The sequence below is a fragment of the Salmo trutta genome, chromosome 2 (genome assembly GCF_901001165.1).
Source record: "Salmo trutta chromosome 2, fSalTru1.1, whole genome shotgun sequence".
Classification (NCBI taxonomy): Eukaryota; Metazoa; Chordata; class Actinopteri; order Salmoniformes; family Salmonidae; genus Salmo; species Salmo trutta.
In genome coordinates this window covers 51,868,727-51,896,150 of record NC_042958.1, presented here as the reverse complement: position 1 = coordinate 51,896,150, position 27,424 = coordinate 51,868,727, and the positions used below count along the sequence as shown (strand labels likewise).

Genomic DNA, 27,424 nt, shown 5'->3' with positions numbered 1-27,424 from the left:
AAAGATATTTCAAATGTCATATTATGTCTATATATACAGTGTTGTAACGATGTACAAATGGTTAAAGTACAAAAGGGACAATAAATAAACTTCAATATGGGTTGTATTTACAATGGTGTTTGTTCTTCACTGGTTGCCCTTTTCTTGTGGCAACAGGTCACAAATATTGCTGCTTTGATGGCACACTGTGGTATTTTACCCAGTAGATATGGGAGTTTATCAAAATAGGGTTTGTTTTCGAATTCTTTGTGGATCCGTGTAATCTGAGGGAAATATGTGTCTCTAATATGGTCATACATTTGGCAGGAGGTTAGGAAGTGCAGCTCAGTGTCCAACTCATTTTGTGGGCAGTGTGCACATAGCCTGTCTTCTCTTGAGAGCCAGGTCTGCCTACGGCGGCCTTTCTCAATAGCAAGGCTATGCTCTTGTACATAGTCAAAGCTTTCCTTAAGTTTGGGTCAGACACAGTGGTCAGGTATTCTGCCACTATGTACTCTCTGTTTAGGGCCAAATAGCATTCTAGTTTGCTCAGTTTTTTTGTTAATTCTTTCCAATGTATCAAGTAATTATCTTTTTGTTTTCTCATGATTTGGTTGGGTCTAATTGTGTTGCTGTCCTGGGGCTCTGTGGGGTCTGTTTGTTTTTGTGAACGTAGCCCTAGGACCAGCTTGCTTAGGGGACTCTTCTCCAGGTTCATCTCTCTGTAGGTGATGGCTTTGTTATGGAAGGTTTGGGAATCGCTTACTTTTAGGGGGGTTGGATTTTGATAATTAGTGGGTATCTGCCTAATTCTGCTCTGCATGCATTATTTGGTGTTTTACATTGTACACTGAGGAAATTTTTGCAGAATTCTGCATGCAGAGTCTCAATTTGGTGTTTGTCCCATTTTGTGAATTCTTGCTTGGTGAGTGGATCCCAGACCTCACAACCATAAAGGGCAATGGGTTCTTTAACTGATTCAAGTACTTTTTGCCAGATCCTAATTGGTATGTCAAATTTTATGTTCCTTTTGATGGCATAGAAGGCCCTTCTAGCCTTGTGCCTCAGCTCGTTCACTGCTTTGTGGAAGTTACCAGTGGCGCTGATGTTTAGGCCAAGGTATATAAATATTTTTGTGTGCTCTAATCTAGGGCAACGATGTCTAGATGGAATTCATATTTGGGGTCCTGGCGACTGGACCTTTTTTGGAACACCATTATTTTTGTCTTACTGAGATATACTGTCAGGGCCCAGGTCTGACAGAATCTGTGCAGAAGATCTAGGTGCTGCTGTGCCCTCCTTGGTTGGTGACAGAAGCACCAGATCATCAGCAATCTGACATTTGAATTCAGATTCTAGTAGGGTGAGGCCGGGTGCTGCAGACTGTTCTAGTGCCCTCACCAATTCATTGCTATATATGTTGAACAGGGTGGGACTCAAGCTGTATCCCTGTCTCCCCCCACCGCCCTGTGGTAAGAAATGTGTGTGTTTTCTGCCAATTTTAACCAGACACTTGTTGTTTGTGTACATGGATTTTATAATGTTGTATGTTTTCCCCCAACACTGTTTTCCATCATATTGCCTAGCAGACCCTGATGCCAAATTGAGTCAAAAGCTTTTTTGAAATCAACAAAGCATGAGAAGACTGTGCCTTTGTTTTGGTTTGTTTGTTTGTCAATTAAGGTGTGCAGGGTGAATATGTGGTCTGTCGTACGGTAATTTGGTAAAAAGCCAATTTGGTATTTGCTCAGTCCGTTGTTTTCACTGAGGAAATGTACGAGTCTGCTGTTAATTATAATTTGTCCCTCCCTCTGTTTCTCTCTCCCCTCCCTCTGTTTCTCTCTCCCCTCCCTCTGTTTCTCTCTCCCCTCCCTCTGTTTCTCTCTCCCCTCCCTCTGTTTCTCTCTCCCCTCCCTCTGTTTCTCTCTCCCCTCCCTCTGTTTCTCTTTCCCCCTCCCTCTGTTTCTCTCTCCCCTCCCTCTGTTTCTCTCCCCCTCCCTCTGTTTCTCACTCCCCTCCCTCTGTTTCTCTCTCCCCTCCCTCTGTTTCTCTCTCCCCTCGCTCTGTTTCTCTCTCCCCTCCCTCTGTTTCTCTCTCCCTCTGTTTCTCTCTCCCCTCCCTCTGTTTCTCTCTCCCCTCCCTTTGTTTCTCTGTCTCCCTCCCTCCCTCTATTTGTCTTCCTCCTCCCTCTGTTTCTCTCCCCCTCCCTCTGTTTCTCTTCCCCTCCCCATTTCTCTTTCCCCTCCATCTGTTTCTCTCTCCCTCCCTGTTTCTCTCCCCCTCCCTCTGTTTCTCTCCCCCTCCCTCAGTTTCTCTCAACATGTCCCTCTTTTGACCCTCCCTGTGTTCCTCTCTCATTCTCACCCAAATAATACAGTGTTATTAGAGTAGCATAGAGTCATATGCTCCTTGCTCCAACCAAACATGAAGGTGTTTATGTCCTGTAGTTAGGGCTGTTATGGTGATCACACCGGCGGTCAAGAGTCATGAAGGCAGTCAAATTCCACGGTAATTATGCTTCTCCAAGCTCTGATGCTCCTGTATGGTCATTGGTAGCCTACCAAACTTGCTAACTGCCTGGTACTCAGCACTCTATAGTCCCTCTAATCACTTTGACAAATGTCATCAAAAATCTGATCAAACACGTCATAGGTGAGCTCATGTAACGCAACATTTCTATATACGATGCAATTGCGTGAGAAAACAATTGAGTCCATTGAGTAATGGACTCAATTAAAAAGAGGTACTGTAGATCCCATCAGCGTTCTATAGGCTAGGCCTACTATATTTATTCCTCAACTTTCTTACTATTAAGCACATTGCTTCTCTTTATGACAGGAGTATAGCCTACCTGGCTGGCATGAAAATGAACTATTGAAGTGCATTGATGACATGTATTTTTTCCCCCTGCCCCTGTTTCGAGACAGGTGCATGATAATGGTCCATTATAAATCAAAACAAATTTCACACATACAGTGCATTTGGAAAGTATTCAGACCCCTTAATTTTTCCACATTTTGTTACGTTACAGCCTTATTCTAAAATGGATGAAATAAATAAAAAATCTTCATCAACCTACACACCATACCCCCATAATGACAAAGTGAAAACAGTTTTTTAGAAATGTTTGCTAATTTTATAAAAAATAAGAAATACCTTACTTACATAAGTATTCAGACCCTTTGCTATGAGACTCGAAATTGAGCTCAGGTGCATCCTGTTTCTATTGATCATCCTTGAGATGTTTCTACGACTTGATTGGAGTCCACCTGTGGTAAATTAAATTGATTGGACATGATTTGGAAAGGCACACACCTGTCTATATAAGGTCTCACAGTTGACAGTGCATGTCAGAGCAAAAACCAAACCATGTGGTCGAAGGAATTGTCTGTAGAGCTCCGAGACAGGATTGTGTTGATGTACAAATCTGGGTAAGGGTACCAAAACATTTCTGCAGCATTGAAGGTCCCCAAGAACACAGTGGTCTCCATCATTGTTAAATGGAAGAAGTTTAGAACCACCAAGACTCTTCCTAGAGTTGGCTGCCCGGCCAAACTGAGCAATTGGGGAAGAAGGGCTTTAGTCAGGGAGGCATGGATTTTTTTAGGTGGCATTATGAGATGTCACCGGGATATTCAAGGCATTATCAAGTGCTTGTCAGATTGTGAATGAGAGACTGATGAAGTGTGTACAGCCTCTGCAAAAAAACAAAGCAGAGCTCATGGCTTTCATGCAACTTTTTTCAAATCATCATTAGAGTCTCATCATGCAGCCTTACAATGTATTAAACATCTAAACATATAGCCCAACGTTTGTAGAACAACTAAAGTTACATTAATAACTAAATTAAGCATATAGGAGTACATATTTATTTGTTAACTGCTCAACACAGAATAGCCGCATGTGCCCACCCTCAAATCATTTGGAGAGAATATCCTTTCTATTTAATTCTTCATACTATAAAATAATATAAAATAATGCCTCGGAATTCTAAGCAAATCTTGTCTGCTAAATGAACTAATGTAGCCCACAGCCATTTGGCATAGCCAGATCAGGGCCTAACATAAGGACAACTCAGAGTATGCTATTCTGTTCTTCTGAAATAGACTACATTTTCTTCATGTCAGGCTTCTTTAGACCTGTCTAAAATAAATAATGGATGTATTGTGAAGGTGTTGGCTATATTACATGGATTTATTAGACTTTTTCAAATGTAGATGTTCCAAAGGTCTGCATTGTCATGGTTCCTGCTGTCACCAGAGGGTGCCAGAGACTGTCCTAGAGACATTAACTACACTCAGGTTGTCATGGTTCCTGCTGTCACCAGAGGGTGCCAGAGCCCGTCCTAGAGACATTAACCACACTCAGGTTGTCATGGTTTCTGCTGTCACCAGAGGGTGCCAGAGACCGTCCTAGAGACATTAACCACACTCAGGTTGTAATGGTTCCTGCTGTCACCAGAGGGTGCCAGAGACCGTCCTAGAGACATTAACCACACTCAGGTTGTCATGGTTCCTGCTGTCACCAGAGGGTGCCAGAGACCGTCCTAGAGACATTAACCACACTCAGGTTGTCATGGTTCCTGCTGTCACCAGAGGGTGCCAGAGACCGTCCTAGAGACATTAACGACACTCAGGTTGTCATGGTTCCTGCTGTCACCAGAGGGTGCCAGAGACCGTCCTAGAGACATTAACCACACTCAGGTTGTCATGGTTCCTGCTGTCACCAGAGGGTGCCAGAGACCGTCCTAGAGACATTAACCACACTCAGGTTGTCATGGTTCCTGCTGTCACCAGAGGGTGCCAGATCCGTCCTAGAGACATTAACCACACTCAGGTTGTCATGGTTCCTGCTGTCACCAGAGGGTGCCAGAGACCGTCCTAGAGACATTAACGACACTCAGGTTGTCATGGTTCCTGCTGTCTCCAGAGGGTGTCAGAGACCGTCCTAGAGACATTAACGACACTCAGGTTGTCATGGTTCCTGCTGTCACCAGATGGTGCCAGAGACCGTCCTAGAGACATTAACGACACTCAGGTTGTCATGGTTCCTGCTGTCACCAGAGGGTGCCAGAGACCGTCCTAGAGACATTAACCACACTCAGGTTGTCATGGTTCCTGCTGTCACCAGAGGGTGCCAGAGACCGTCCTAGAGACATTAACGACACTCAGGTTGTCATGGTTCCTGCTGTCACCAGAGGGTGCCAGAGCCCGTCCTAGAGACATTAACCACACTCAGGTTGTCATGGTTTCTGCTGTCACCAGAGGGTGCCAGAGACCGTCCTAGAGACATTAACCACACTCAGGTTGTCATGGTTCCTGCTGTCACCAGAGGGTGCCAGAGACCGTCCTAGAGACATTAACGACACTCAGGTTGTCATGGTTCCTGCTGTCACCAGAGGGTGCCAGAGACCGTCCTAGAGACATTAACCACACTCAGGTTGTCATGGTTCCTGCTGTCACCAGAGGGTGCCAGAGACCGTCCTAGAGACATTAACCACACTCAGGTTGTCATGGTTCCTGCTGTCACCAGAGGGTGCCAGATCCGTCCTAGAGACATTAACGACACTCAGGTTGTCATGGTTCCTGCTGTCACCAGAGGGTGCCAGAGACCGTCCTAGAGACATTAACGACACTCAGGTTGTCATGGTTCCTGCTGTCTCCAGAGGGTGTCAGAGACCGTCCTAGAGACATTAACGACACTCAGGTTGTCATGGTTCCTGCTGTCACCAGATGGTGCCAGAGACCGTCCTAGAGACATTAACGACACTCAGGTTGTCATGGTTCCTGCTGTCACCAGAGGGTGCCAGAGACCGTCCTAGAGACATTAACGACACTCAGGTTGTCATGGTTCCTGCTGTCACCAGAGGGTGCCAGAGACCGTCCTAGAGACATTAACCACACTCAGGTTGTCATGGTTCCTGCTGTCACCAGAGGGTGCCAGAGACCGTCCTAGAGACATTAACCACACTCAGGTTGTCATGGTTCCTGCTGTCACCAGAGGGTGCCAGAGACCGTCCTAGAGACATTAACGACACTCAGGTGTGTCCTATTTACTCATTATGATGTCACTGTTAAAAGAGGTGTGTTTTCTGGTGTTCTTTGCTGAAGCTGGAATTGTTTACTGTGTGTGTTTGTTTCCTGAGTGAGTTTTTTTAAACTTAGTGTTTGTTGTTTTTCAAGTGTACTGTGATCCTGCGACTACCATTTCTCAGTAAAGTATTATGTTTAGCCTTAACCACTGATTCCTGGTCTGGTCTCTTCTCCACACCTGGGTTCAGCCTCACCACGTCACAAGCATCAGGAGATGCTAAATGTGTTTATGTTAATTAACGGTCAGTTATTTGCTTGACAATCCCCTGCTGACAAAATGTAATGACGGCCACAGCCCTACCTGTAGTTAATGTAGTGTTAATAGCTGTATACGATGTACAGCAGGGTACACACTGTATCTCTAATGCCACACAACCATGTTCTACTGTAGCCATCGCTATAGTAACAGCCCACTCCATCCATCCATCCACACACACACAAACACACATGCAGACACACACCACCCGTACACCGCAGCATCCCTGTGACATCTGGCCCATCGCCAAGGGGTCGCTATGGCAGCACAGCACGGCAACGGGGGGAGGGAGGGCACTGCGGCTCCGCTACTGGCCAGTCTGTTATGCAACCTGTTTACACACACACACACATACACGCATACACACGTACACACACACACACGCACACACATACGCACACACACATACACACACACACACACACACACACACACACTTACACACACACACTTACACACACACACACACATACACATGCACACATACACGCACACACACGCACACACACACACGCACACACACACATACACACGCACACACATACACACGCACACAAACACTGTGAGAAACACTGCTTTATAATAAATCCCAGATAAAACTCTCCTAGTAATGATATAACTGAGAAACATAAATTGATGTCAGCAGCTTATCGTTACAGTACACTACTATACTCCATACTATGAGTTGCATGACCATTCAGGTTACAATATTGTGAAATGCTATTTCCTGTGCAGTTAAAGAGTGACTGCCTTTAAAAAGCAACAAAATCCCTTTGAAAATGGTCTATCTGGCATCAGTGTGTCAGAAACAGTTATTCTAGTGACAATATTGACTTCAAATAAATTGGATTATTTTGGCCATGAAGTCAGTCTCGTCTAAAACAGAGTTTGGAACATCTGTGCATCACAATGGGTAAATGAAGGTTGGGTTTTGATTTGACGATGACCATTTGCTCACTAACATAGGGTAAACAGCTGTGGTGATTGCTCTCTATCCAATAGCATAAGCAGTGAGACAGACCTGCCCAGCAGCTCCAAAATACTTCACCAAACCAAAATATCCTCTGCAAAAACGTCAAAATGAATTACAGATTTTCTGGAGTTATTTTAGATTCATTCTGGGGATTTAGAGGAAGTGAAATAGGCTTCCTCGTCTGAAGTGTCTTATGGGGGACAAACATCATTAACTGAACTCTGAATCGGTCAGGAAACTGACATCTCGTTTTTCTAATGAGCAACAGAAAAACACACGTGCCAATCGACATGTTCAGTGGCTCTTTAAATGTCTCCTGTACTGGAGGTCTGTTTGTTGTGTGGTACTGTATAGGAGATGTGGTGATTGTGTTGTGTGTGTGCGGTACTGTATAGGAGATGTGGTGATTGTGTTGTGTGTGTGTGGTACTGTATAGGAGATGTGGTGATTGTGTTGTGTGTGTGTGGTACTGTATAGGAGATGTGGTGATTGTGTTGTGTTGTGTGTGGTACTGTATAGGAGATGTGGTGATTGTGTTGTGTGTGTGCGGTACTGTATAGGAGATGTGGTGATTGTGTTGTGTGTGTGTGGTACTGTATAGGAGATGTGGTGATTGTGTTGTGTGTGTGTGGTACTGTATAGGAGATGTGGTGATTGTGTTGTGTTGTGTGTGGTACTGTATAGGAGATGTGGTGATTGTGTTGTGTGTGTGTGGTACTGTATAGGAGATGTGGTGATTGTGTTGTGTTGTGTGTGGTACTGTATAGGAGATGTGGTGATTGTGCTGTGTGGTTTGTCTCTTGCAGGCAGAGTGAGAGCAGAGAAGAGACATATTAGGCTGACCAGAAGTTAAGGACTGTGGAAGGACTGAAGACACCTGCCAGTCAAGACTTACCAGAAAGAGACCAAAGCTCTCCATCGCTCTTTCTACCTATTCTCTTTGTTTGTCATTCTTTCTCTATCCCCACTCTCTCTCTAATGGAAGTAACTTAGAACACGTTGCTCCATCTCATGCCGGGAGCACCCAGCAGGAAGTGATGTCGTGGAAGAGGAACTACTTTGCTTCGGGCGGTGGCAGCGGAGGCCCTGGTGGAGGGCTACAGGGACTGATCACGACCCCTCGGACTATGGCCTCCTTCGCCCCGAGTAAAGGCCTCAGCAACGAACCTGGACAGAACAGCTGCTTCCTAAACAGTGCTCTGCAGGTACACGCACACACACACACACAGATGGAGGACATAGGGAAGAGGGAGGAGAGAGGGGAGGGAGGACAGAGGGAAGAGGGAGGACAGAGGGAAGAGGGAGGAGAGAGGGTGGAGGAGAGAGGGACGAGGGAGGACAGAGGGAAGTGGTCCAACCTCTAGATTACCTGACTCCCCTTAGAGGCCCAGTGCAGTCAAAAACCTGATTGTTCTGTGTTTTATATATATTTCCACATTATGAGGTTGGAATACTGTGAAATTGTGAAAATTATGATAATGCCCTTCTTTTGATGGGATGGAGTTTTGGCTTGCCTGGTGACATCAAAATGTGTTAATTGTCAAATAAGAATTTGTTCCAAACCACTCTGCAAACAGCTAGTTTTCTGTTTTTCCCCTCCCCACTCAGACCACTGTCTTAGCAAAAAAAATCTTGAGAAATTGGTCCTTTCTTTTTGACCATTTTAATTGAAAACAATCACAGTGAGGTATTTAATTGTTACCCAGAAATGATTTGATATTGATATAAAAACCTCTGCATTGGACCTTTAAAAATTTAAATATGTAAAATATACAAAACATGTAAATATATAAAATGTCTGTTTTCTCTTTAGGTCCTGTGGCATCTGGATATCTTCCGTAGAAGTTTCCGCCAGCTGACCACCCACAAGTGTATGGAAGACTCCTGTATCTTCTGTGCCCTCAAGGTAGGTCTCCAAGGGCCCTTCATTCTCCTGAGCACTTATTTAGCTATTATGAGTGTGTGTGTTCTATAAAGCATTCTAATGATGCTGTGTGTACAGTATGTGTGTGTCTGTCTGAGTACATTGTGTAGTGTAGCAGTGTTGGTGTGTACAGAGATGTCAGCATTGTATAATGTAGTGCTGTCGGTGTGTGCTATGTGTGTGTATAAGTGTGTTTGTAGCGGTGTATGTATGTGTGTTTTACATGCTGTTCTATCTCCTGAGCCGCTGTGTAATTAATTGGCTGACTGAAAGTGCTGAGCCAGCAGAACCCACGCTGGGATGCCACACACACACGCACACACGCACGCACGCACGCACGCACGCACGCACTCTCACACACACACACACGCACGCACTCACACACACACACACACACACACACACACACACACACACACACACACACACACACACACACACACACACACACACACACACACACACACACACACACACACACACACACACACACACACACACACACACATGCAGGCATACTGGCTTGTATCTGAATCAGCATGGTCGGTGTATGTTTGAGGCCATAGTAATGCTAACTGCTGTGAGTTGAACGGATTCTGTCTGCTGATCAGACATCAGTTTATTTGTATTTTTTATCACACCTAGAGGTGACCTTATTACCTCCACACTGGCAGTCATGAGTCATGATCTCAGTAAAACTCTACGTTACCGTTGAGTCACGGTAATCTCCTCTTATTCACTCTGGGCATGCGGATCATCAGATCTTCATCAGATCATCAGGTCCTAATGGCCTGGTACTTAGGGCTCTATTGTCCCTCCATCAGGTACTAATGGCCTGGTGCTCAGGGTTCTATTGTCCCTCCATCAGATCCTAATGGCCTAGTACTCAGGGCTCTATTGTCCCTCCATCAGGTCCTAATGGCCTGGTACTCAGGGCTCTATTATCCCTCTAACCACTCTGACATCAATACAGATGAAAGATGGTGCTGTACTGTATGGCCACCGTTTTGCAGGCTCCAACCCAACTTAGCTATTTTGTGATTATTTTGCAGTTTATTTTTACTTTATTTTCACTAAATGTATCCGTTATTATTTCTTACAACCGACAAGAACTTTTGACTATCAGATCGGCAGTTACTTACCCCAATTCCGTCTTCAACTTAGACTCATCTGCCCTGGGCTCTCTCTGTAATACCGACCCAATTTTCGGGCTACCCAAGAGGAAACGCCGGCGTTACAGAGGCAAGAGGGGGGGATCCTGGGGAGATTAAGGAGAAGGGAAAACCATCCACCTCTTCACTCCATTCTACTGGCTAATGTACAGTCACTTGATAATAAGATGGATGACCTCAGATCTCGGATTTGCTACCAACAGGACTCTAGAAACTGCAATAGTCTTTGCTTTTCTAAAACATGGCTCTCGGACATTGCTATCCAACTTCATAGATTCTCCATTCACCGGGCGGACAGGACAGTGGAGTCTGGAAATCGAGGAGGGGAGGGATTTGCCTCTATATCAACACCAACTGGTATTCTAACTCCAGCGTGGTGGAAGTGTCGACCCACTGTTCACCTGTCTTGGAATACCTGATGGTCAATGTCGACCCTTCTACCTCCCGAGGGATTTTTCAGCTGCTATCATGACTGCTGTATACATTCCACCTCAGGACAAGAAAAATAACAAGCTGGAACTTAATGAACTGTACAACGCTATAAACAAGCAAGAAAAACTACATCCAGAGGCTGCTTTTCTGGTTTCTGGCTATTTTAATTCTGCATCACTGAGACACATGATGCCCAATTTCCATCAATACATCTCCAACACCACTAGGGGCGATAAAGTCCTAGACCACTGTTATTCTACCCACAAGAAAGCATACAAGGACCTCCCTCGTCCGCCATTCGGCAAATAAGATCCCATACTCCTACTTCCTGTTTACAAGAAGAAACTCAAACAGGAAGTACCCATGACTCGCACCGTTAAGAAATGGTCACCAGAATCTTAGATTATGCTAAAAGACTGCTTTGCTAACGCTTTGTTATGTTTTGAGACTCCGCCGATAACATTGACTAGCTAACCACCTCCGTCACTGGCTTCATTATAAAATGTATCTGCAACATTGTCCCCATGGTGAAGGCTCGATGCTTCCCCAATCAAAAGCCCTGGATTAACACAGAGGTTGGCGCTAAACTAAAGGACAGGGCTACCGCACACAGAGCTATCGTAGACAACCTTGAGGCTATGGCGAGGACATGAATAAATACAAGAAGTCCCGCTATGACCTCCTAGGTCATCAAACGAGTAAAATTACAATATAGGAATAAGGTGGAATCATACTACACAGGCTCTAACTCATGCCACATGTGGCAAGGGCTTCAGTCCATTACGGATTACAAAGGAAGACCCAACAGTGATCTGCCCAACAATGCCTCTCTCCCAAATGAACTCAATGCATTTTGTGCACGCTTTGACAACAACATCCTGCCGGGTGTTAGGGCTGTCACCGACCCAGAGGAATGGGTGATGTCGCTCTCCGAGACCGACCTGAGAAAGGTCTTTAATCAGGTCAACACCTGCAAGTGTGTATTCCAGGGTGCATTCTCAGAGTATGCGCAGAACAGCTGGCAGGCATATTCACAGAATTTTCAACCTCTCCTTGTCCCAGTATGTAATCCCCACATGTTTTAAGATGACCACCACAATCTGGTTCATTAATTGTGCAGGGCAAACAATTTTCACTTTGGCCCTCCTTCTGCACCCGTAGGAGAGAGAGAATAGGGGAGGGCGAGGAGAGAGAGAAGGGGAGGGAGAGAGAGTGAGAGGGAGAGGGAGCGAGGGAGGGGGAGTGACAGGGGAAGAGAGGGATGAATGAATGTGGGAGTGGTGTCGATTGCGCCTGTCCTCTCTTAGTGATGCTTAGGAATTTTCCCTTCAGCTCAATCACACACACACCTCCCTCCTCCCCCTGTCTATATCTCTCCTCCTCCCCATCTCCATCCCTCCCTCCCTCTCTGTAGGATATATTCCCACTATATTTTCCTTGGAGCATTGCTGCAGTCAGCAGCGCCACCGTGACACACACACAGACACACACGCTCGCACACACCAGTGGAGGCCGGTGACTTGAAAAGTTGAGGAGGATGGGAGACCCACGGTGTAGGCACAGAGATGTCAAAGTGTGTTTCAAAAATCGTCAAAAGAGTAATTACTTTAACCTAAAGCATTTAATAAAGACATTTATAGTACAATGTTTTGGGGAATGGGAATGAGAGGGCTACTTACACAGTGTTTGGAAGGGATCACAGCAGGGATTGAATGAGGGTATGAGGCATGAGTTGAGGTGTTCAGAGGATTGACTTCAGTGCAAGACAGGATTTGACTGGGAAGACAATAAACAATAACACTACACAGTTAGACAAAAGAGTTCAGAATGAGTTAGTCCAAGCAAGGAGTAAAATCATTGATGTGTAATAATGTGATTGTGTATGTGATTGACTCTACATACACAAATGAGAGAAAATTGATGGAGGTACTCACAGTGCTTGGAGAGAAAACATTCAATGTGCCAGTGGATGAGCGGACACATGAGACGTGGCTTCAGTTCATGTCAGGCGAGAGTTGACAATGGTAGTGGAGTGGAGCTGTCATTACCTCTCAATCAGGAAACAGGAGGGGACTTAGCTGTAAATACAAATAGCAGATACATTCCATAACAGCTGCGCTGTTGTAGGTTGAACAACAAGTTTCTCCATGAAGTTAAACACAGACTGTGCATCTACCCCACTTGACACATCAAAGTAGCCCAAGAAACGTTCCTAAATAAAGCACTGATCATCCACATACCTGACGATAACTGACAACTGGTGGCACCATAGGTCCCAGAGTGGTGGGGCAATTTTTATCCCCTGGGGCCCGGAGTTTTTTGAAAACCCTATCAAACTGCAGCAACCTTATACTTGTTCATATGAATTATATTTAGACGAGATTAGGAAGGGAATGTCCTCTACCCAGACACAGACAGCTGATAGACAATAGAACTCACAGGGCTGTGCGTTATGCATGTTTGCATCATGCAGGCCTATGTAACTGTAGGCCTTATAAAACATTTACTCATATCTGTCATCACTATTATGTTGATTGATTCATTCCAGAAAAACTGCACACTCGTGCTGGTAACGTTAGCTAGCTAGCTACTGAAGTTACCATGGCACATTTAAATAAATTGCAGTAACTGGACACAAAAATAAAGTTCTAAAACCAAAAAAACTTTTTTTAATATACTTCCTCCGTCTCCTGTAAATTGAAAAAAACTAATTTGAATTGAATAATATTTAAAAAACTATCACTTTTCACTCTTAATCTCTATCCAACAATGTCACCAAGCTTCTCAACACATAGAACCCCCATAATGCTCTGTGGCACAATCCCAATACAACACACTAGGTTCATTCTCTGATCCTCCATGTTGTCCATCCATCCTATGATTGGATGGACAACATGTCAGTTCATACTGCAAAAGTTTTTATTGGTTGGAGGACGTCCTCTGGAAGTGGTCAAAATTACCATGTATGTCTATGGAAGGGGCCGAGGCCAACAAGCCTCCTAGGTTTTGTATTGAAGTCAATGTAGCCAGAGGAGGACGGAAGCTAATTGTCCTCTGGCTACACCATGGTGCTACCCCAGACAGTGCTGTTGAAGTTACTGTAGACCTTCATTGCAAAACAGTGTGTTTTAATAAATTATTTGGTGACATATGAATATATTTAGTATGGTTTTATCTAAAAAGGATAACTTTTTAAATGTTTCACTGTTTTTATTTTTATGAAATTTCACTGAGGAGGATGGTCCACCCCTTCCTCTGAGGAGGAGCCTCCACTGGCACACACACACACACACACACACACACACACACACACACACACACACACACACACACACACCTCTCTAGCCTTAAATGGGTATCCCAGTTTTAGTGAAACAATGAGCAAAGAGGTAATATTAGTACTGTTGTAGTAGTACTTTTGTAGTAGTACTGTTGTAATACTTTTCCTCACACCATGGTAGATGTTCAACCAAGATACAACTACCTGGACAGAGTGGTATTATGCTACTGTATGTTCTACTCCATAAAGCTGCAATTTGCTCAGTTCTAGTGTGTGTGTGTGTGTGTGTGTGTGTGTGTGTGTTGTGTGTGTGTGTTGTGTGTGTGTGTGTGTGTGTGTGTGTGTGTGTGTGTGTGTGTGTGTGTGTGTGTGTGTGTGTGTGTGTGTGTGTATAGAGTATCTTTGCCCAGTTCCAGTTCAGCAGTGAGCGTGTGTTACCGTCGGACATGTTGCGGAGCGCACTAGCCAAGACCTTCCAGGATGAACAACGCTTCCAGCTGGGGATCATGGACGATGCAGCAGAATGCTTTGTAAGTAAGACACCCACCCACCCACCCACACCCACCCACCCACCCACCCACCCCCCCCACACACACACACACACACACACACACACGCGCGTGCGCGCGCTAACACTCCTCATGGAGAGTAACTGGGTATGCAGTCTTTTACTCCAGTCCTGCTTTAACACACCTGATTCTAATTGGTTAACTGAATCAGGTGTGTTAGGGTAGGGCTGGAACTAAATCCTGCAAGAGGAAGGTTGTCGATCTAACTCCTGTCTGTTCTGTTCTCCTGCCTTCATTGCTCACAGCCCAGCCCAGCTCTGCTAGCATTAGCCATTTAGCTAAGAACACTGTCCCTCTCTATAGGACAATCTGGACGTACAGGACGTGTCTGTGTTTATCCCGGTGTGTCTGTCTTTATCCCAGTGTGATAGTGTTTATCCCAGTGTATCAGTGTTTATCCCAGTGTGTTAGTGTTTATCCCAGTGTGATAGTGTTTATCCCAGTGTATCAGTGTTTATCCCAGTGTATCAGTGTTTATCCCAGTGTATCAGTGTTTATCCCAGTGTATCAGTGTTTATCCCAGTGTATCAGTGTTTATCCCAGTGTGATAGTGTTATCCCTGTGTGATAGTGTTTATCCCAGTGTGATAGTGTTTATCCCAGTGTATCAGTGTTTATCCCAGTGTATCAGTGTTTATCCCAGTGTATCAGTGTTTATCCCAGTGTATCAGTGTTTATCCCAGTGTATCAGTGTTTATCCCAGTGTATCAGTGTTTATCCCAGTGTATCAGTGTTTATCCCAGTGTGATAGTGTTTATCCCAGTGTATCAGTGTTTATCCCAGTGTGATAGTGTTTATCCCAGTGCATCAGTGTTTATCCCAGTGTATCAGTGTTTATCCCAGTGTATCGGTGTTTATCCCAGTGTATCAGTGTTTATCCCAGTGTGACAGTGTTTATCCCAGTGTCACAGTGTTTATCCCAGTGTATCAGTCTTTATCCCAGTGTGACAGTGTTTATCCCAGTGTATCAGTGTTTATCCCAGTGTGATAGTGTTTATCCCAGTGTATCAGTGTTTATCCCAGTGTGACACTGTTTATCCCAGTGTCACAGTGTTTATCCCAGTGTGACACTGTTTATCCCAGTGTATCAGTGTTTATCCCAGTGTATCAGTGTTTATCCCAGTGTATCAGTGTTTATCCCAGTGTATCAGTGTTTATCCCAGTGTGATCGTGTTTATCCTAGTGTGATAGTGTTTATCCCAGTGTGACAGTGTTTATCCCAGTGTATCAGTGTTTATCCCAGTGTATCAGTGTTTATCCCAGTGTGACAGTGTTTATCCCAGTGTGATAGTGTTTATCCCAGTGTGACAGTGTTTATCCCAGTGTGTTAGTGTTTTTCCCAGTGTATCAGTGTTTATCCCAGTGTATCAGTGTTTATCCCAGTGTGACAGTGTTTATCCCAGTGTGATAGTGTTTATCCCAGTGCGATAGTATTTCTCCCAGTGTATCAGTGTTTATCCCAGTGTATCAGTGTTTATCCCAGTGTGATAGTGTTTATCCCAGTGTGATAGTGTTTTTCCCAGTGTGGCAGTGTTTATCCCAGTGTATCAGTGTTTATCCCAGTGTGATAGTGTTTATCCCAGTGTATCAGTGTTTATCCCAGAGTGATAGTGTTTACCCCAGTGTATCAGTGTTTATCCCAGTGTGATAGTGTTTATCCCAGTGTATCAGTGTTTATCCCAGTGTGATAGTGTTTATCCCAGTGTATCAGTGTTTATCCCAGTGTGACAGTGTTTATCCCAGTGTATCAGTGTTTATCCCAGTGTGACAGTGTTTATCCCAGTGTATCAGTGTTTATCCCAGTGTATCAGTGTTTATCCCAGAGTGATAGTGTTTATCCCAGTGTGATAGTGTTTATCCCAGTGTATCAGTGTTTATCCCAGTGGGACAGTGTTTATCCCAGTGTATCAAAGTTTATCCCAGTGTGAAAGTGTTTATCCCAGTGTGATAGTGTTTATCCCAGTGTATCAGTGTTTATCCCAGTGTGATAGTGTTTATCCCAGTGTGACAGTGTTTATCCCAGTGTATCAGTTTTTATCCCAGTGTATCAGTGTTTATCCCAGTGTATCAGTGTTTATCCCAGTGTATCAGTGTTTATCCCAGTGTATCAGTGTTTATCCCAGTGTATCAGTGTTTATCCCAGTGGGACAGTGTTTATCCCAGTGTGATAGTGTTTATCCCAGTGTATCAGTGTTTATCCCAGTGTATCAGTGTTTATCCCAGTGTATCAGTGTTTATCCCAGTGTATCAGTGTTTATCCCAGTGTATCAGTGTTTATCCCAGTGTGACAGTGTTTATCCCAGTGTATCAGTGTTTATGCCAGTGTATCAGTGTTTATCCCAGTGTGATAGTGTTTATCCCAGTTTGTTAGTGTTTATCCCAGTGTATCAGTGTTTATCCCAGTGTATCAGTGTTTATCCCAGTGTGATAGTGTTTATCCCAGTGTGATAGTGTTTATCCCAGAGTGATAGTATTTATCCCAGTGTGATAGTGTTTATCCCAGTGTGATAGTGTTTATCCCAGTGTGATAGTGTTTATCCCAGTGTATCAGTGTTTATCCCAGTGTATCAGTGTTTATCCCAGTGTATCAGTGTTTATCCCAGTGTATCAGTGTTTATCCCAGTGTGATAGTGTTATCCCTGTGTGATAGTGTTTATCCCAGTGTGATAGTGTTTATCCCAGTGTATCAGTGTTTATCCCAGTGTATCAGTGTTTATCCCAGTGTATCAGTGTTTATCCCAGTGTATCAGTGTTTATCCCAGTGTATCAGTGTTTATCCCAGTGTGATAGTGTTTATCCCAGTGTATCAGTGTTTATCCTAGTGTGATAGTGTTTATCCCAGTGCATCAGTGTTTATCCCAGTGTATCAGTGTTTATCCCAGTGTATCGGTGTTTATCCCAGTGTATCAGTGTTTATCCCAGTGTGACAGTGTTTATCCCAGTGTCACAGTGTTTATCCCAGTGTATCAGTCTTTATCCCAGTGTGACAGTGTTTATCCCAGTGTATCATTGTTTATCCCAGTGTGATAGTGTTTATCCCAGTGTATCAGTGTTTATCCCAGTGTGACACTGTTTATCCCAGTGTATCAGTGTTTATCCCAGTGTATCAGAGTTTATCCCAGTGTATCAGTGTTTATCCCAGTGTATCAGTGTTTATCCCAGTGTGATCGTGTTTATCCTAGTGTGATAGTGTTTATCCCAGTGTGACAGTGTTTATCCCAGTGTATCAGTGTTTATCCCAGTGTATCAGTGTTTATCCCAGTGTGACAGTGTTTATCCCAGTGTGATAGTGTTTATCCCAGTGTGACAGTGTTTATCCCAGTGTGTTAGTGTTTTTCCCAGTGTATCAGTGTTTATCCCAGTGTATCAGTGTTTATCCCAGTGTGACAGTGTTTATCCCAGTGTGATAGTGTTTATCCCAGTGCGATAGTATTTCTCCCAGTGTATCAGTGTTTATCCCAGTGTATCAGTTTTTATCCCAGTGTGATAGTGTTTATCCCAGTGTGATAGTGTTTTTCCCAGTGTGGCAGTGTTTATCCCAGTGTATCAGTGTTTATCCCAGTGTGATAGTGTTTATCCCAGTGTATCAGTGTTTATCCCAGAGTGATAGTGTTTACCCCAGTGTATCAGTGTTTATCCCAGTGTGATAGTGTTTATCCCAGTGTATCAGTGTTTATCCCAGTGTGATAGTGTTTATCCCAGTGTATCAGTGTTTATCCCAGTGTGACAGTGTTTATCCCAGTGTATCAGTGTTTATCCCAGTGTGACAGTGTTTATCCCAGTGTATCAGTGTTTATCCCAGTGTATCAGTGTTTATCCCAGAGTGATAGTGTTTATCCCAGTGTGATAGTGTTCATCCCAGTGTATCAGTGTTTATCCCAGTGGGACAGTGTTTATCCCAGTGTATCAAAGTTTATCCCAGTGTGAAAGTGTTTATCCCAGTGTGATAGTGTTTATCCCAGTGTATCAGTGTTTATCCCAGTGTGATAGTGTTTATCCCAGTGTGACAGTGTTTATCCCAGTGTATCAGTTTTTATCCCAGTGTATCAGTGTTTTTCCCAGTGTATCAGTGTTTATCCCAGTGTGACAGTGTTTATCCCAGTGTATCAGTGTTTATCCCAGTGTGACAGTGTTTATCCCAGTGTATCAGTGTTTATCCCAGTGCATCAGTGTTTATCCCAGTGTGACAGTGTTTATCCCAGTGTATCAGTGTTTATCCCAGTGCATCAGTGTTTATCCCAGTGTATCAGTGTTTATCCCAGTTTGATAGTGTTTATCCCAGTGTATCAGTGTTTATCCCAGTGTGATAGTGTTTATCCCAGTGTGATAGTGTTTATCCCAGTGTGATAGTGTTTATCCCAGTGTGATAGTGTTTATCCCAGTGTATCAGTGTTTATCCCAGTGTATCAGTGTTTATCCCAGTGTGACAGTGTTTATCCCAGTGTATCAGTGTTTATCCCAGTGTGACAGTGTTTATCCCAGTGTGACAGTGTTTATCCCAGTGTATCAGTGTTTATCCCAGTGTGACAGTGTTTATCCCAGTGTATCAGTGTTTATCCCAGTGTGATAGTGTTTATCCCAGTGTGATAGTGTTTATCCCAGTGTGATAGTGTATATCCCAGTGTGATAGTGTTTATCCCAGTGTATCAGTGTTTATCCCAGTGTATCAGTGTTTATCCCAGTGTGATAGTGTTTATCCCAGTGTCACAGTGTTTATCCCAGTGTATTAGTGTTTATCCCAGTGTGACAGTGTTTATCCCAGTGTATCAGTGTTTCTCCCAGTGTGACAGTGTTTATCCCAGTGTATCAGTGTTTATCCCAGTGTATCAGTGTTTATCCCAGTGTGATAGTGTTTATCCCAGTGTATCAGTGTTTATCCCAGTGTGATAGTGTTTATCCCAGTGTGATAGTGTTTATCCCAGTGTGATAGTGTTTATCCCAGTGTGATAGTGTTTATCCCAGTGTATCAGTGTTTATCCCAGTGTATCAGTGTTTATCCCAGTGTCACAGTGTTTATCCCACTGTATCAGTGTTTATCCCAGTGCATCAGTGTTTATCCCAGTGTATCAGTGTTTATCCCAGTGTATCAGTGTTTATCCCAGTGTATCAGTGTTTATCCCAGTGTATCAGTGTTTATCCCAGAGTGATAGTGTTTATCCCAGTGTGTTAGTGTTTTTCCCAGTGTATCAGTGTTTATCCCAGTGTATCAGTGTTTATCCCAGAGTGAGAGTGTTTATCCCAGTGTATCAGTGTTTATCCCAGAGTGATAGTGTTTATCCCAGTGTATCAGTGTTTATCCCAGTGTGACAGTGTTTATCCCAGTGTATCAGTGTTTTTCCCAGTGTATCAGTGTTTATCCCAGTGTGACAGTGTTTATCCCAGTGTATCAGTGTTTATCCCAGTGTGACAGTGTTTATCCCAGTGTATCAGTGTTTATCCCAGTGCATCAGTGTTTATCCCAGTGTGACAGTGTTTATCCCAGTGTATCAGTGTTTATCCCAGTGCATCAGTGTTTATCCCAGTGTATCAGTGTTTATCCCAGTGTGATAGTGTTTATCCCAGTGTATCAGTGTTATCCCAGTGTGATAGTGTTTATCCCAGTGTGATAGTGTTTATCCCAGTGTGATAGTGTTTATCCCAGTGTGATAGTGTTTATCCCAGTGTATCAGTGTTTATCCCAGTGTATCAGTGTTTATCCCAGTGTGATAGTGTTTATCCCAGTGTATCAGTGTTTATCCCAGTGTGACAGTGTTTATCCCAGTGTCACAGTGTTTATCCCAGTTTATCAGTGTTTATCCCAGTGTGACAGTGTTTATCCCAGTGTATCAGTGTTTATCCCAGTGTGACAGTGTTTATCCCAGTGTATCAGTGTTTATCCCAGTGCATCAGTGTTTATCCCAGTGTGACAGTGTTTATCCCAGTGTATCAGTGTTTATCCCAGTGCATCAGTGTTTATCCCAGTGTATCAGTGTTTATCCCAGTGTGATAGTGTTATCCCAGTGTATCAGTGTTTATCCCAGTGTGATAGTGTTATCCCAGTGTGATAGTGTTTATCCCAGTGTGATAGTGTTTATCCCAGTGTGATAGTGTTTATCCCAGTGTATCAGTGTTTATCCCAGTGTATCAGTGTTTATCCCAGTGTGATAGTGTTTATCCCAGTGTCACAGTGTTTATCCCAGTGTATCAGTGTTTATCCCAGTGTGACAGTGTTTATCCCAGTGTATCAGTGTTTATCCCAGTGTGACAGTGTTTATCCCAGTGTATCAGTGTTTATCCCAGTGCATCAATGTTTATCCCAGTGTGACAGTTTCTATCCCAGTGTATCAGTGTTTATCCCAGTGCATCAGTGTTTATCCCAGTGTATCAGTGTTTATCCCAGTGTGATAGTGTTTATCCCAGTGTATCAGTGTTTATCCCAGTGTGATAGTGTTTATCTCAGTGTGATAGTGTTTATCCCAGTGTGATAGTGTTTATCCCAGTGTGATAGTGTTTATCCCAGTGTATCAGTGTTTATCCCAGTGTATCAGTGTTTATCCCAGTGTGATAGTGTTTATCCCAGTGTGACAGTGTTTTTCCCAGTGTATCAGTGTTTATCCCAGTGGGACAGTGTTTATCCCAGTGTATCAGTGTTTATCCCAGTGTCACAGTGTTTATCCCACTGTATCAGTGTTTATCCCAGTTCATCAGTGTTTATCCCAGTGTATCAGTGTTTATCCCAGTGTATCAGTGTTTATCCCAGTGTATCAGTTTTTATCCCAGTGTATCAGTGTTTATCCCAGAGTGATAGTGTTTATCCCAGTGTGTTAGTGTTTTTCCCAGTGTATCAGTGTTTTTCCCAGTGTATCAGTGTTTATCCCAGAGTGAGAGTGTTTATCCCAGTGTATCAGTGTTTATCCCAGAGTGATAGTGTTTATCCCAGTGTATCAGTGTTTATCCCAGTGTGACAGTGTTTATCCCAGTGTATCAGTGTTTTTCCCAGTGTATCAGTGTTTATCCCAGTGTGACAGTGTTTATCCCAGTGTATCAGTGTTTATCCCAGTGTGACAGTGTTTATCCCAGTGTATCAGTGTTTATCCCAGTGCATCAGTGTTTATCCCAGTGTGACAGTGTTTATCCCAGTGTATCAGTGTTTATCCCAGTGCATCAGTGTTTATCCCAGTGTATCAGTGTTTATCCCAGTGTGATAGTGTTTATCCCAGTGTATCAGTGTTTATCCCAGTGTGATAGTGTTTATCCCAGTGTGATAGTGTTTATCCCAGTGTGATAGTGTTTATCCCAGTGTATCAGTGTTTATCCCAGTGTATCAGTGTTTATCCCAGTGTATCAGTGTTTATCCCAGTGTGATAGTGTTTATCCCAGTGTGACAGTGTTTTTCCCAGTGTATCAGTGTTTATCCCAGTGTATCAGTGTTTATCCCAGTGTATCAGTGTTTATCCCAGTGTCACAGTGTTTATCCCACTTTATCAGTGTTTATCCCAGTGTATCAGTGTTTATCCCAGTGTATCAGTGTTTATCCCTGTGTATCAGTGTTTATCCCAGTGTATCAGTGTTTATCCCAGTGTGACAGTGTTTATCCCTGTGTGACAGTGTTTATCCCAGTGTGATAGTGTTTATCCCAGTGTGATAGTGTTTATCCCAGTGTGACAGTGTTTATCCCAGTGTATCAGTGTTTATCCCAGTGGGACAGTGTTTATCCCAGTGTATCAGTGTTTATCCCAGTGCGACAGTGTTTATCCCAGTGTGACAGTGTTTATCCCAGTGTGACAGTGTTTATCCCAGTGTATCAGTGTTTATCCCAGTGTATCAGTGTTTATCCCTGTGTGACAGTGTTTATCCCAGTGTATCAGTGTTTATCCCAGTGTATCAGTGTTTATCCCAGTGTATCAGTGTTTATCCCAGTGTGACAGTGTTTATCCCAGTGTATCAGTGTTTGTCCCAGTGGGACAGTGTTTATCCCAATGTGATAGTGTTTATCCCTGTGTGATTGTGTTTATCCCAGTGTGATAGTGTTTATCCCAGTGTGATAGTGTTTATCCCAGTGTGACAGTGTTTTTCCCAGTGTATCAGTGTTTATCCCAGTGTATCAGTGTTTATCCCAGTGTATCAGTGTTTATCCCAGTGTATCAGTGTTTATCCCAGTGTGACAGTGTTTATCCCAGTGTATCAGTGTTTATCCCAGTGTGATAGTGTTTATCCCAGTGTGATAGTGTTTATCCCAGTGTGACAGTGTTTATCCCAGTGTATCAGTGTTTATCCCAGTGGGACAGTGTTTATCCCAGTGTATCAGTGTTTATCCCAGTGTGACAGTGTTTATCCCAGTGTGACAGTGTTTATCCCAGTGTGACAGTGTTTATCCCAGTGTATCAGTGTTTATCCCAGTGTATCAGTGTTTATCCCAGTGTGACAGTGTTTATCCCAGTGTATCAGTGTTTATCCCAGTGTATCAGTGTTTATCCCAGTGTATCAGTGTTTATCCCAGTGTATCAGTGTTTATCCCAGTGGGACAGTGTTTATCCCAATGTGATAGTGTTTATCCCTGTGTGATAGTGTTTATCCCAGTGTGATAGTGTTTATCCCAGTGGGACAGTGTTTATCCCAGTGTATCAGTGTTTATCCCAGTGGGACAGTGTTTATCCCAGTGTGATAGTGTTTATCCCAGTGTATCATTTTTTATCCCAGTGTGATAGTGTTTATCCCAGTGTATCAGTGTTTATCCCAGTGGGATAGTGTTTATCCCAGTGTATCAGTGTTTATCCCAGTGTATCAATGTTTATCCCAGTGTATCAGTGTTTATCCTAGTGTGACAGTGTTTATCCCAGTGTGATAGCGTTTATCCCAGTGTATCAGTGTTTATCCCAGTGTGACAGTGTTTATCCCAGTGGGACAGTGTTTATCCCAGTGTATCAGTGTTTATCCCAGTGTATCAGTGTTTATCCCAGTGTATCAGTGTTTATCCCAGTGTGATAGTGTTTATCCCAGTGTATCAGTGTTTATCCCAGTGTATCAGTGTTTATCCCAGTGTATCAGTGTTTATCCCAGTGTATCAGTGTTTATCCCAGTGTGACAGTGTTTATCCCAGTGTGACAGTGTTTATCCCAGTGGGACAGTGTTTATCCCAGTGTATCAGTGTTTATCCCAGTGTATCAGTGTTTATCCCAGTGTGACTTGTGAGGCATCTATTTCTCAAACTAGACACTCGAATGTACTTGTCCTCTTGCTCAGTTGTGCACCGGGGCCTCCCACTCCTCTTTCTATTCTGGTTAGAGACAGTTTGCGATGTTCTGTGAAGGAGTAGTACACAGCGTTGTATGAGATCTTCAGTTTCTTGGCAATTTCTCGCATGGAATAGCCTTCATTTCTCAGAACAAGAATAGACTGACGAGTTTCAGAAGAAAGTTATTTGTTTCTGGCCATTTTGAGCCTGTACTCGAACCCACAAATGCTGATGCTCCAGATACTCAACTAGTCTAAAGAAGGCCAGTTTTATTGCTTCTTTAATCAGAACAACAGTTTTCAGCTGTGCTAACATAAATACAAAAGGGTTTTCTAATGATCAATTACTTTTAAAATGATAAACTTGGATTAGCTAATACAACGTACCATTGGAACACAGGAGTGGTGGTTGCTGACAATGGGCCTCTGTACACCTATGTAGATATTCCATAAAAAATCAGCAGTTTCCAGCTTCAATAGTCTTTTAAAAACATTAACAATGTCTACATTGTATTTCTGATCAATTTGATGTTATTTTAATGGACAATAAATTTGCTTTTCTTTCAAAAACAAGGACATTTCTCAGTGACTCCAAACTTTTGAACATTAGTGTAGATGCTGCATCCACAATCACATTAACTAGAGCACATACACACACACACACACGCATAAACACACAAACACACACACACACACACACACACACACACACACACACACACACACACACACACACACACACACACACACACACACACACACACACACACACACACACACACACACACACACACACACACACAACCTCAACAAGATCTCACGGTCTGACTTCAGTATTCAACGTGTCCAGGAGTGGATAAACGTCACATTTTCATTGTTTAAGTTTAGGCAATAATTAAGGTGAGGGTTAAGGTTTGGGAGAAGGAACTGGGATTGAACACGCGACCCTCGGAGATGGAGCTCACAGCAGCTTACGCCCATCCGACGTCCTCATTCACAACACCCTAGCAGGCCACTACCTACTTGATGGTAATAGTGCTCACCGTTGCCCCTAGGGGCTGGCTTTGAATGCATCTCCCGACTTCCTAGGCACCTGGACGGACGTGGAGTATTGCCTTGGATCTTGACTGACCAGGCTGTGTGTGTGTGTGTGTTACAGGAGAACCTACTGATGCGTATCCATTTCCACATCAGCGCAGAGACCAGAGAGGACATCTGTACGGCTAAACACTGTATACCACACCAGAAGTTTGCCATGACTCTGTTCGAACAGGTGAGACACTAAACCACTTCATTACCACATTCATAGGGATTTTCTATGAACAATTGTGGCATTGATGGATCAATAAAGTGTTGGACAGAAGAGACAACCGGTGGACCCCGAGGCCCCTGAGAATTGGGGCTACACATCAGATGTGTTACTGCACCCAGGCTCTTGGTGGATAAGTATGAAAAAAAAAATGTATGAAATGTAAGTCGCTCTGGATAAGAGCGTCTGCTAAATGACTCAAATGTAAATGTAAAATGATAAGAGGACGTTTTTCTAATGTATTCTGTTTGTGTTTGTCAGTGTGTGTGCAGTAGTTGTGGAGCCTCGTCGGACCCCCTTCCCTTCATTCAGATGGTTCACTACATCTCTACCACGTCCCTCTGGTAACACCAGGCATGCCTATGTGTGTAGTGTGTGTAGTGTGTGTGTGCACGTGTGTGTGTGTGAACTACAATGTTTGCATTCGCATGTGTGTATAGTTCATTGTGTGTTCTTGAGGATGTGTGTGTATGTGTGTGTGTGTATATAGTCCATTGTGTGTTCTTAAGGACGTGTGTGTGTGTGTGTGTATAGTCCATTGTGTGTTCTTAAGGACGTGTGTGTGTGTGTGTATAGTCCAGTGTGTATGTGTGTGTCCTTGCTGCAGTAACCAGGCAGTGAGGATGTTAGAGTGTAGAGAGAAGCCCACCCCCAACATGTTTGGAGAGCTGCTCCGCAACGCCAGCAACATGGGAGACCTACGCAACTGCCCGGTGAGTTTATACAGGCACGCACACACACACACACACACACACACACACACACACACACACACACACACACACACACACACACACACACACACACACACACACACACACACACACTGGTGAACACACATTGACAGCTCTTTATACTGTGCTTGCATGCAGGTGTGTGTGTGTGTGTGTGTGTGTGTGTGTGCAGTGTGCAGTGTACAGTGTTGTTCTGCTGCCACATAGTAAAAAGCTGTTGGGGTGAGGCAGTGAATAGACCCAGGGCTGATCACACCAGCCCTCTCTGCCAGAGTATCCACACAATGGACCTCTTCTCTGGGCAGAGCCTGGCAGCTGACCCCCTCTCCAGCCCCTCAGCCTCCCAGCTAGTCACACCACCATGTTATTGTGAGGCTGAGAGGATACCTTTGCTCTATGCTTCTACAATACTGCCTGTGATAGCTTTGGCCCTAAGCTACAGTATGTCCCTTGGGTAAACTGTGTGTTTGTCCCATATCCCCACACCCAGTGTGTGTCAATAACAGGAATGGTGTGTGTGTCCCTTTCTCAGAACCAGGTCATCCTGGCATAATCCCTTCCTGTCAGTACCAGTGCCAGCCTGGACCTACCCCCTGCCCACAAGGGGAGTGTGTGAATTTGTGTGTGTCTGTGTTCTGGCACTCTCTCTGGTTGTCAGGGGAGTGTGTGAATTTGTGTGTGTGTGTGTTCTGGCACTCTCTCTGGTTGTCAGGGGAGTGTGTGTATTTGTGTGTGTGTGTGTGTGTTCTGGCACTCTCTCTGGTTGTCAGGGGAGTGTGTGAATTTGTGTGTGTGTGTGTTCTGGCACTCTCTCTGGTTGTCAGGGGAGTGTGTGTATTTGTGTGTGTGTGTGTGTGTGTTCTGGCACTCTCTCTGGTTGTCAGGGGAGTGTGTGAATTTGTGTGTGTGTGTGTTCTGGCACTCTCTCTGGTTGTCAGGGGAGTGTGTGTATTTGTGTGTGTGTGTGTGTTCTGGCACTCTCTCTGGTTGTCAGGGGAGTGTGTGTATTTGTGTGTGTGTGTGTTCTGGCACTCTCTCTGGTTGTCAGGGGAGTGTGTGTATTTGTGTGTGTGTGTGTTCTGGCACTCTCTCTGGTTGTCAGGGGAGTGTTTGTATTTGTGAGTGTGTGTGTTCTGGCACTCTCTCTGGTTGTCAGGGGAGTGTGATGTATTTGTGTGTGTGTGTGTTCTGGCACTCTCTCTGGTTGTCAGGGGAGTGTGTGTGTTTAGGTGTGTGTGTGTTCTGGCACTCTCTCTTGTTGTCAGGGGAGTGTGTGTATTTGTGTGTGTGTGTGTTCTGGCACTCTCTCTGGTTGTCAGGGGAGTGTGTGTGTTTGTGTGTGTGTGTGTTCTGGCACTCTCTCTGGTTGTCAGGGGAGTGTGTGTATTTGTGTGTGTGTGTGTTCTGGCACTCTCTCTGGTTGTCAGGGGAGTGTTTGTATTTGTGAGTGTGTGTGTTCTGGCACTCTCTCTGGTTGTCAGGGGAGTGTGAT

The 27,424-nt window shown here is 44.0% G+C and overlaps 1 protein-coding gene across 7 annotated transcripts in view; it reads left to right on the top strand.

Annotated features, from left to right (window-relative positions):
- Positions 1-7,986: 7,986 nt before the first annotated feature.
- LOC115156815 (inactive ubiquitin carboxyl-terminal hydrolase 54) overlaps positions 7,987-27,424 on the top strand; it is a 35,227-nt gene continuing 15,789 nt past the window's right edge. For all 7 annotated transcript variants that reach the window (XM_029704534.1, XM_029704526.1, XM_029704571.1 and 4 more), the window contains exons 1-6: positions 7,987-8,505; positions 9,114-9,206; positions 14,504-14,638; positions 25,049-25,162; positions 25,460-25,542; positions 25,806-25,911. In XM_029704534.1, the coding sequence (XP_029560394.1) occupies positions 8,338-8,505; positions 9,114-9,206; positions 14,504-14,638; positions 25,049-25,162; positions 25,460-25,542; positions 25,806-25,911 (699 nt within the window). In that variant the 5' untranslated portion in view covers positions 7,987-8,337. The remainder of the gene's footprint in view (positions 8,506-9,113; positions 9,207-14,503; positions 14,639-25,048; positions 25,163-25,459; positions 25,543-25,805; positions 25,912-27,424) is intronic.